Genomic DNA, 11,077 nt, shown 5'->3' on the forward strand with positions numbered 1-11,077 from the left:
GGCGTCCTGTCCCTACCGCTGTGGACGTGCCGGCCCAGGCGTCCTGTCCCTACCGCTGTGGACGTGCCGGCCCCGGCGTCCTGTCCCTACCGCTGTGGGACGTGCCGGCCCCGGCGTCCTGTCCCTACCGCTGTGGACGTGCCGGCCCAGGCGTCCTGTCCCTACCGCTGTGGACGTGCCGGCCCCGGCGTCCTGTCCCTACCGCTGTGGGACGTGCCGGCCCCGGCGTCCTGTCCCTACCGCTGTGGGACGTGCCGGCCCCGGCGTCCTGTCCCTACCGCTGTGGACGTGCCGGCCCAGGCGTCCTGTCCCTACCGCTGTGGGACGTGCCGGCCCCGGCGTCCTTGCTGACAACCCTACGGGGCCTGCACGTGGTGAGCACCTACCATATCTTAGTTTTGTTTTGTTTCTGTTTCGAGAGAGTCTCACTCTGTCGCCCAGGCTGGAGTGCAGGGGCACGATCTTGATTTACTGCAATCTCTTCCTCCCGGGTTCAAGGACAACAGGCACCACCACGCCCAGCTCATTTTTGTATTTTTAGTAGAGACAGGGTTTCGCCATTTTGGCCAGGCTGGTCTTGAACTCCTGACCTCAGGTGATCTGCCTGCCTCGGCCTCCCCAAGTACTGGGATTACAGGCATGAGCCACCGCGCCCATTCTTATTTACTGCTTTTCAATTATGAAACAATTACTGTTTTTTAAAATCTGACTTGCTGCTTAAGCTCCATTGTATACAGTGCAGGTTGATCTGATTTGGAAGTAAACGTGATGGGAGAGGAACATTAAGGAAAAGTATCTAAGTAATTCTTAGTTTAGAAAATACATCAGTGGCCCATGACCTGCCTTCTGAAATATGTTCACCGTGATATCTGGATTCAGGCAGAAGGGTTGACAGAAAGTCCATACCAAATCCCCAGTTCCGGAGTTTCGTGTTTCCCCTTGGCTCCCGTGTAAAGAGTGAGTGGTAGGTCAGGTGGAGGGGTGGTGGGTGTGTTGGGGACTGGAGACCTGGAGTCTTCCCACATGCTCTCTGGCCCCCACGTTGATTTTGATTTTGTGCAGGAAGGAGCCCCATCAAGTCCCATTTTGGATCCAACCCCACTGGCTCCTCCAAGGGCAGCTATAGCAGCTACCAGGGAATCATCGCCACTTCTCTCCTGAACTTGGGTCAGATTGCTGAAGAGACCCTGGCGGCCAAGCCAGGCCCTGGCATTGTGCACCTGCTTCAGGAGGCCACAGAGGGAGCTGCCAGCGAGGAGGGTGAAAAAGGCCTCTTCATCCAGCCAGAGGATGCCGAGGAGGTTGTAGAAGTCACCACCGAACGCTGCCAGGACCTGTGTCCCCAGTCCCTGGAGGATGCAGCCAGTGAGGAGTCCAGGAAGCAGAAAGGCATCCTGAGTCACGAAGAGGAGGACGAGGAGGAGGAGGAGGAGGAGGAAGAGGAGGAGGAAGAGGATGAAGAAGAGGAAGAGGACGAGGAAGAGGAGGAGGAAGAGGACGAGGAGGAGGAAGAGGAGGAGGAGGAGGAAGAGGCAGCTCCTGATGTGATCTTTCAGGAGGACACCTCTCACGCCTCTGCCCAGAAGGCCCCTGAGCTCCAGGGCCCAGAACCACCCAGTCCCAAGCCTGAGTACTCTGTTATTGTGGAGGTCCGCTCGGATGATGACAAGGACGAGGACACCCACTCCCAGAAGTCAACAGTCACTGACGAGTCAGAGATGCATGACATGATGACCCGGGGAAACCTGGGCCTCCTGGAGCAGGCCATTGCCCTGAAGGCTGAACAGGTGCGCACGGTCTGTGAGCCGGGCTGCCCGCCTGCTGAGCGGAGCCAGCTGGGCCTGGGAGAGCCAGGGAAGGCAGCAAAGGCCCTGGACGCTGTTCGGAAGAGCTACTACAGTAAAGGTAGGGGTCGGGGTGGCCTGGCCCTGCAGACTCATCCTTTCGCCCCTGCCCCAGTGTACAAATGCAGGCTGAGAGCCCTTCTAGGACAGGAGGCTGGGAGATGGCAGAAAAGCAGACAAAAGACCAGATACATGACACAGACTGTGGTCAGATACCGAGCAGATGGGCTCCCACACTGCTTTACAGAGCAATCAGAGCGGAGATGTGTGGGAAAGAACCAGGTGGGAGAGAGGAGGTGGGAGGGACAGTGACCCACCCAGAGTGACTGGTCACAGCAGCATCTGGGGTCCGGAGAGGGTGGGGACTGTCCGGTCCCTTCCACCCCAACTCACACTTGTGGCAGGGATTGTGCTATGACAGTACCCGCTGTTTCCTACAGCCATGCTGGGTCATCCTGATCCTCTCATGGGGTGGAGCCCAGCAGGCAGAGGTGAGGGGTGCCCTTCTCCTCAGAGGAAGCAGCCTGCCGCTGGCTCTGCATCTGCCTGGATTTGGCTCTAAAGTGTGCAGGGTATAGGGGAGGCATCCCCTGACCTCACTGAGTGGCTGATGTTGAGGTGAGGGCAGACAAGGAGGGCTGCTTGGAGGGGCTTGGGACTGGGCTGACATGGTTGGGGAGCAGCTGGGAGCCTGGAGTGCTGAGGTCTGAGGACGAATCCTGAGGGAACGGTTGCGGCCTTCACTGTTACTGGGGTGTCAGGGTCTGGACAGCAGGCTGGCTCTGCTCTGCTGACTGCCCATCTCAGATTCCTCCTTGGGACAGGGGCCTGGGGAGCAGGGCTGGCCAGGGGCTGCTCCCTCAGTGAGCCATGCCAGGGAGGCCAGGCCTTGGGCAGGTCAGCTTTGGCTCACCTGGCCTGGTGCAGAGAACCTTCTGCACCTGGGCACTTGGCCTCTCTTCTCCTGAGACTAGGGACCTGCCCGGACCTCAGCCTATTTTTTCCCCATGTCTAGTCCTGCATCTCTTCTCCAGGTGGACGGGGGCAGTGGGAGTTCTTGGCGCTCTTCCAATGAGTGCCCCCAGGAAGGGTTAGCTGAGACCAGGGAGGGGCAGATAAGGAGAGAGAACTGGGATGGGAGGTGACTCAGGTGCTGGAGCCAGGAACCAAAAATGCAGGAGACACAGACTCAAGGCCAACCCTGGGAAGACGCACTTGGCTCATGGGAGAGACAGACCTGAGCAAGACATAATTCAAGGGGCATGACAGGCAGGTCAGTGGAGACACGAGGGACATATTTTCTGGGAACACCCAGGCATATGAGACAAGCCCAGGGGAAAGATACTAAGGGACACAGGTGGGGACATGGTTTCAGGGTGAGATGGACCCCAGGCTTTGAGGGGACACCTTTTAGGGCAACCCAGATGGCGGGACAGCTCTTTGGAGACCCAGATTTAAGTCAGCACCATCATGCTCCGGCCTTGTGGGGCCATGGGCACAAAGAGACACAGGCTAAAGGTGAGACTTAGGGACAGGTGTTACGGGCCTGGTGTGGTTACTAGTCTGGGTGTGGTGTGCTTGGGCCACACAGATCAGCGCAGAATTGGGTGGGACACGTATGAGGAACAGAGACACCAAGTGACAGCCCCAGGCCCAGGTTTTCAAGGGTCTCAGACCTGTGGGACAGACACAGGGGGACCCAGAGGCAAGGTGTCCTGCCTTCAGGAATAGATTTTCAGTGCATGGACCCAAAGGGACACAGCCCCGGGTGACACAGGTGGCCAAGCTGAGAACACCAGACAGCGCTGGGCTGGGCTGTGAGTGTCTGTGCAATGTGAACGTGTAGTAGGATAGAGACGAGACTGGGACTGGTTCTAAGGGACTCATGTTGGGACCCAGATGCAGCGAGAATTCTGAATGGAGGCTGTGGGACGGGGTGGCAAGCCCAGGAGGCAGGTGTTGGGCATGGGTTTGGAAGCCCCTCAGGACTCCGCTGCCTGTCCATATGGGTGGAAGTCTGACTTCCTCCTCCTTTGAACTGGGGGCAGCAGAGCAAAAGCTCCTTCCCTTTGGAGCCCACCATTGGGGCCCTTCCCCTCTGGTGTGGGAGTTCTGAGTTTGGCTCTGTGACCTCTGCACCCTCCCAAAGGGGACAGCTCGTCCAAAGGTGTTTCACTGAGACGTCAGCTCTGCTGTGAGGGTCCTCTGTGTTCCTGCTGGTCCCTGCACTCTAGAGTGACCAGACTGGTCCTGCAGAGTCTAGATGAGGTCTATAACAGATTTGGGTTTAAATTTCTGCCCAGACGTATATGAGTCATGCAGCCTTGGATAAGTTTCTTAGCTCCTTTGTCCTCCTCGTGCTGTCAGATTCCAAGGACATCTCCAATATTGCCAAATGCCTTGACCTCTCTAGGCAGAAGGCTGACCCATGAGGCCTCCACACTGTCAGAGGAGAGAGGAAAGAGGACTCCAGCTGCCATCTGGGTTGTTCTCCTTAAAACACTGCACAAACTGCTCTTTGGGATGGTCAGGGCAGTATCAGGGCTTTTGCACACAGGTAGCCAGTGTGGGCTGGATTCTTCAGGGTCACCTGACTGTCCAGCCCCAGTCCCTGTTCAGGCTCATGGGCAGTCTTGCCTCTCTTCTCTCTGGACAGCCAGAGAGAGGGGTCCTGAGCTACCCCTGCCCCCTCTCTGCTCACCACCCAGCTTCCTGGCTCTAACTGATGCGACTTGTGTGTTTTAGATCCTTCAAGAGCTGAGAAGCGTGAGATCAAGTGTCCAACACCAGGCTGTGACGGCACTGGCCACGTGACCGGGTTGTACCCGCACCACCGCAGCCTTTCTGGCTGTCCCCACAAGGACAGGATCCCCCCGGAGAGTGAGTAGCTCTGTGTAGCGTTAGCCCCAACTCTGAGGCTCAGGCTGCCTCTGTGGTGTTTGGGTGGTGTCTATGGGGAGGCGTGGCCTGCCCAGGGCCATAACCTGCCCCTTTGGTTTGTTCAGATGCTCATCCTTACATCTCCCCGCCTCCCCCCACAAACTGCCTCAGCCCAAACTTGAGCCCTTTGAGGCTGGGGCCCTGCAACCTGCCCATTTGTCTACCTAGAGACGCCAGTCGGGGTCAGAGCCCACAGTCACAGATCGATGGAAGGGGACAGGCAAGTGCCAGCATGCTGGGAAGAGAGAGGTCTTCTTGCAGCAACCTCTGTGCTCCGAAGGCTTGGGAAGCAAATACTTCTTCTAATTTTTAGGCTAGAAGCAGTAATTGTGAAAATTAAATTTAAAGGAGCAAACCACAGAATGAGAGGTTTTATTTTTTATTTTTATTTTTTTATTTTTTTGAGACGGAGTCTCGCTCTGTCACCCAAGCTGGAGTGCAGTGGCTAGATCTCAGCTCACTGCAAGCTCCGCCTCCCAGGTTCACGCCATTCTCCTGCCTCAGCCTCCCGAGTAGCTGGGACTACAGGCGCCGCCACCTCGCCCGGCTAGTTTTTTGTATTTTTTAGTAGAGACGGGGTTTCACCGTGTTAGCCAGGATGGTCTCGATCTCCTGACCTTGTGATCCGCCCGCCTCGGCCTCCCAAAGTGCTGGGATTACAGGCTTGAGCCACCGCGCCCGGCCGAGAGGTTTTAAAGCTGAGTCTGGTTTCTGCCGCAGGAGGGTGGGACCACAGTGGTGGTGGATCACACTGAGGGTGGGGGGTTACGTCTGCAGGCTCTTGGGGGCTGGAGCTGACCTGCGTTGCTGCCCTAAATTGCTGTGTCCCCCAACTGCCCACCAAGCAGCAGCCTTTGGACAGGGCTCCTGCCTCCTCCTCAGCCTGTGCTTCCCACTCAGCTCGTGTTCCCCAGATTCTCTGACAGCCTTGGCTCCCTCCATCCCCGGTTCTCTTACAGTCTTAGCCATGCATGAGAACGTGCTGAAGTGCCCCACTCCCGGCTGCACAGGCCAGGGCCATGTGAACAGCAACCGCAACACGCACAGAAGGTACTTGGACTGAACTGGGCCAGGGTGGGGGCCAGGGTGGGCGGCCCCATGTGTGGTAGGGCACCTGGGTTAGACCTGTGTGTCCCTGTCTGGGCCTTGGGCCCGTGACCTGGGACAGGGCTCTGGCCTGCCAGGTAGCTCCCTGTGGGCTGCCCTTCTCCCTGCCTGCTGCCCTCAGGAGTGGGTATAAGGTCAGGGCACACCTGGGCTGTGAGGGCCCCTTGTGTGGGCAGAGCAGCAACTGGAGGTGCAGTCACTCCATGGGGTTGCTGCCTTGACCCCTCTGAGCTGGGGGTCTCAAGAGAGCAGGGGGCGGCCTGTGGAGGAGCGAGCAATGCACCCTCTGTGAAGAGAGGTACAATGACCGTGTGGAGAGCCAGGTGAATACTTGTGTCCTGCCCACATTCAGAAACCTCTGCACACTGGCTCTTGCTCCTGAGTGGAAAGGGCAGACACGAACAGTAACCTCGGCAGGCCAGGACTGTACTCTGGGCTGCTTTGTGGGGGTTCTGAGGCCCAGGTGGAAGTGAAGCTTCCCGACCGCCCTCGAGGTATAGTTGTTGACTCGTCTTCTATGGCAAGAGGGTCTAGTCCCCCAGCCTTACCCAAAGTGTCATGGGTGGCCATGGCCTTGATGGGATATGCCTTTGCCCCAGCGTACGCTCAGCTGAAGGGACTGCCAGAGCTTTTGAGGTCACTTCATTTGAAGAGAGGCCAATTCCCCGTTACATCACCTCCCCGAGCTGGCTGAGGGACTGGCGCTGGCGCTCACAGTTGACTTAATTCTGACAGAGGAAGCGGCTGCCTCCATGTCTTAGGCTTTCCTGGGCCTGAGTCATCCAGGGTCAGTGCCCAGGTTGTCGTCCAAGTGGGGCCCTGGGCTGCCCCAGGGCAGCTAACGGAACAAGAGCCAGAGATGGCTGCAGAATCCAGCCCTGGAAGCTGGGAAGGGAGAGGACGCGGGTGAGGGGAAAGCCGGTCACCCAGACCCATGCAGAGGAGGCAGCTTTGCCCAGAGCTTTCAAGGCCTTTAGGATGTATTTCATCTTTGTGTGTCATTGGCATAGAATGTTCCAAAACAGAAACTGACTAGGCAGCTTGTACTTTGAGGGCTCAAGAACAGAGTCAGAGAGAAAACCCCTGCCCTGCAGAAGGACAGGGTTATTCCCGGTTCTGGCTTCTTGCACACCTGGAGTTCTCACATCTGAATGACCTTGCCGTGAGACACCCACACACGCAGTCACCCAGGACAGGACAGGCGTGGAGGGGAAGGCTCAGATATCCCTCCTCTTCCTTCCTCTAGTTTGTCTGGGTGTCCCATTGCTGCCGCCGAAAAATTAGCCAAATCCCATGAGAAGCAGCAGCCGCAGACAGGAGATCCTTCCAAGAGTAGCTCCAGTTCCGATCGGATCCTCAGGTGAGTGAGATGAGCCGCAGAGCTGAAGAGGCTGCCTCCCAAACGCCTGCAGGGGGCTTCTTAGTCTCCCGCAGGCTTTGTGCGCACGTGTGTGAGTGCACGTGTGTGAGTGCATGTGTGAGTGCTTGTGAGTGTATGTGAGTGCACGTGTATGAGTGCACGTGCAGTGTGTTGTAGTGCTTGTGAGTGTATGTGAGTGGCACTGTGTTTATGAGTGCACGTGTGAGTGCTTTGTGATGCTGTGAGTTTGTGTTGTTGAGTGCATGTGGGTGCTTCGTGCAGGTGGCTTGTGAGGTGCACCAGTGTGAGTGCATGTGGGACGGGCTTGTGATGCACGTGTTGAGTGGCACGTGTGTGTTGTGTGTGTGCGCGTGTGTGGCAGTGCTTGTGAAGTTGTACGTGTGGTGAGTGCATGTATGTGAGTTGGCACGTGTGTGAGTGCATGTGTTGTATGTGTGATTGCTTGTGTTGTGTTGTGTGTGTATGTTGTTGGTGTGTTGTGAGTGTTACGTGTGCCGATGTTGTCCCGGTGTTCTGTGTGAGTCGCACGTGTGTGAGTGCACGTGTGAGTGCTTGGTGAGTGTCGTGTGGTGAGTCACGTTGTGTGTAGATGGTGAGTGCGTGTGGCCCTGTGAGTTTCGTGGCGAGTGCCATATAAAGTGCACAGTGTGTGAGGTGCATGTGTGTGAGTGCATGTGTGCTGTGAGTGTACGTGTGTGAGTGCACGTGTGTGTATGTGTGAGTGCGTGTGTGCCTTGTTGAGTTTACGTGTGCGCGTGCAACGTCATGAGTGCACGTGTCGTGGTGCATGTGTGTGAGCTGCATGTGTGTTGTGAGTGTCACGTGTTGGTGAGTGGCACGTGTGTATGTGTGAGTGCGTGTGTGCTTTTGTGCAGTTTACAGTGTGCGACGTGCAGCGTATGAGTGCACGTCGTGTGAGTTGCATGGTCGTCAATGTGAGTGCATGGTTGTGCTTGCCTCTGCGTCGCTGTCGCGCTCGCCCGCTGCTGTGACCTGCTGTGAGTGTACATGTGTGGAGTGCATGTGAGTGAGTGTATGTGTGTTGAGTGCACGTGTGTGAGGCACGTATGCTCGAGCTGTGTGTGCTTGTGAGGTTACGTCGTGTGAGCTGCACCGTGTGAGTGCGTGTTCGAGCGTACGTGTGTGAGTGCACGTGTGAGTGCGTGTGAGTGCACATGTGGTGAGTGCACGGTGTGCGACTGTGAGGTGTACATGTGTGAGGCATGCAAGTGTATGTGTGTGAGTGCCACTGTGCCTTGTGAGTGCTTGTGAGCTGTACATGTGTGCTGCATGTGTGTTTACGTGCTTGTGAGCAAATGTGTGTGAGTGCCACGTGTGTGACTGCCTGTGAGTGTACATGTTGTTGCACGCTGGCATGGGGTGTGAGTGCAGCAGAGTGTAATGTGTGTGCACGAGGTGTGAGTGCCCGTGTGTGAGGTGCGATGTGTGTGAGTGCACGTTTGAGTGCATGGTGGTGTGAGTGCATGTGTCGGACTGCACCGTACAGGAGTGTGCACAGTCCTGGGCCACCAGGAGCAGGACTGCGGGGCAGTCTTTTGGGGCCACACCAGGCACAGAGTCTCATGTGTGCTGCCACGTTGCGCCAGGTGGCCTTCAGCCAAAGCAGCAAGCACTTCCCGCACAGCTTGCGCCACTATGCCCTGACATGGTGCTCTGCCTCCGTTTAGAGCGTCTTTGATGTGACCCTCCTTGGGAATTCATTTGTGGAGATGCTAGTCCTGTCTGGAGAGAGTAGACTGCACCAGCCGAGGACCACGGACGTCCAGGAAGCACCATGAGCCACTAATCCTTGGCCATCCTGCCTGTCCCTCCCCGACCTCAGGGATAGACCCCAAGTCAAGGAGGAGGGGTGGGTGCAGGCTTTGCTCCCCTGAGTGCTTTGTGGCCCCTGAGGTTCTGAGATTGCAGTAGGTGTGTGTGAGCGTGTGGAGCATGTGTGTGCCTGTTCACACGCCTGTTTGTGTTTGCATATGTGCCAGTATGTTTACATGTGCGTGTGACTCCGTGTGTGTGTGCATGTGTAGATTTGGCTTTCATCAATAAGGATCTTTCAGAATGCATCCCATTAGTGTCCCCTCCTTCCACGTGGCTCTAAGAAGTAAGTGCCACAGATAAGGCCAGAGGCTCAGAGAGTTGCCCAAGGCCACCCTGCCCATCCTGCCTGGCTTCAAAGTCTCTCCTCTGTGGGGCTGAGTCCTTGGACCGTGGTACCCACTGTTGAAGAGGACACTTCCACTGCTCCTGTCTTCACCTGCAGACACACTGCTCCCCCATTCCCTGAGGAACTAGAAGTCACACACTCCTCCTCCCCAGCTCTCAGACCCCTGTTCCATATCTGTCTCACCAAACGAGAGTGTAGGAGACCCCGGCTGGGGTGAGTGTGAATGACTGCATAGCCCCTTCCACTGTCCACCTCCTTTCAGGGCCCACCTGACCCCAGCCCTTCCTGGCACGTAATTGGCAAAGTCCCAGCCAGATGACCTGGGCTGCTCACCTTGGCTGTGTCATACCCAGGCCCTTCCCTGCCCTGCTCCAGAGGGTTCCTCTGAAGGTGCGATTCCCACACGTGGGATCTCTGGGCCGAGGACAGAGACTCGCCTTCCTGCTCTATGGGCATGCTTGCCAGCCCACACACAGGCACCTTCAGCCCTGCAGGTCCCAGCAGGCTGCTTTCCACCAGCTGGCTCTCACAATGGTTTGAAGCTGCTTTTTCCTCATTCTTATTTGCTGTTCCCTCCAGCTTCCTGTCAGTTGCTAATTCAATCCTTTCCCTCTTTGATCTAAATCACCGATAAAATGTCAAACCACAGATTTGGCCCCCGTGTGAGGCCAGGCAGGGGTGTCAAACAGGTTCCAACTTCGGAGACTGCGCTCCCTGGGACTATGACCTCAGTTTGTTCGCTTATAAAAGTAGGACAACAAACTAAGTCGCTCATGAGGCTCAAGTGACTCTGCCGCCCTCAGCCCCTGGTGAACACTCACTGAACGCTGGAGCCTGTGGCTAGGGTGCAGGAGGCCTCCCATCAGGCTCTGTTGATTCTGTCTAGCCCACATTTCTGGTTGTCGAACTTTGGGGTGTGAGCACAGGCTTTGCCAAGCTTTGTTGGCATTGCGGACAATAAGTGTATAGATTCTGACTAAAGCCTTGGTCAAGGAAGCCATCAACAGTGGTATCGATGTGAACTTTATTATTATCATCATTTCTAGTGACAGAGTCTCACTCTGTTGCTCAGGCTGGAGTGCAGTGGTTTTAATCATAACTCACTGTAACCTCAAACTCCTGGTCTCAAGTGATCCTCCCACCTCAGCCTCCTGAGTAGCTAGGAATACAGGTGTGCCACAATGCCTGGCTATTTTTTCGTGTAATTTTTTTTATAGAGAGGGTCTCACTATGTTGCCTAAGCTGGTTTCTTACTGTTGGCTTCAAGAGACCTGCCTTGGCCTCCCAAAGTGCTTGGAGTATAGACATAAGCCACCACACCTGACCCAATGTTAAGTTTAAAGTTAGTTTTTTCCCTCCTGGCCTTACTCTTGTCACTTTTCTATCTGCCACTGAGGCCAGGGTCCATCCTGGGGCTCCCACCCTTCTTGGAGAAGGAGAATGCACCCAAGTCCTGGTAGTGTTCAGTTCTTCCAGGCCCATCAGAGCTAGTCACAGTTGCAGGACTGGCCTGGCAGTCCTCTGTGCTGGGCTCGGTTCTTAGTCCACACTTAAGTTCTTGTAGCAGCACCCAGCACCTTGGAGGCTGTCATTGTCAGCCAGCTCCTTTTTTTTTTTTTTTTT

The 11,077-nt window shown here is 56.1% G+C and overlaps 1 protein-coding gene across 7 annotated transcripts in view; it reads left to right on the forward strand.

Annotated features, from left to right (window-relative positions):
• The window catches only part of MYT1 (myelin transcription factor 1), a 117,982-nt gene that overhangs the window by 80,759 nt on the left and 26,146 nt on the right, over positions 1–11,077 (forward strand). For all 7 annotated transcript variants that reach the window (XM_017881328.1, XM_017881324.1, XM_017881325.1 and 4 more), the window contains 4 exons: positions 1,063–1,905; positions 4,590–4,724; positions 5,744–5,834; positions 7,138–7,251. In XM_017881328.1, coding sequence (XP_017736817.1) covers positions 1,063–1,905; positions 4,590–4,724; positions 5,744–5,834; positions 7,138–7,251 — 1,183 coding nt within the window. The remainder of the gene's footprint in view (positions 1–1,062; positions 1,906–4,589; positions 4,725–5,743; positions 5,835–7,137; positions 7,252–11,077) is intronic.

Source organism: Rhinopithecus bieti, unplaced genomic scaffold (genome assembly GCF_001698545.2).
Source record: "Rhinopithecus bieti isolate Rb0 unplaced genomic scaffold, ASM169854v2 scaffold_12573, whole genome shotgun sequence".
In the NCBI taxonomy this organism is placed as follows: Eukaryota; Metazoa; Chordata; class Mammalia; order Primates; family Cercopithecidae; genus Rhinopithecus; species Rhinopithecus bieti.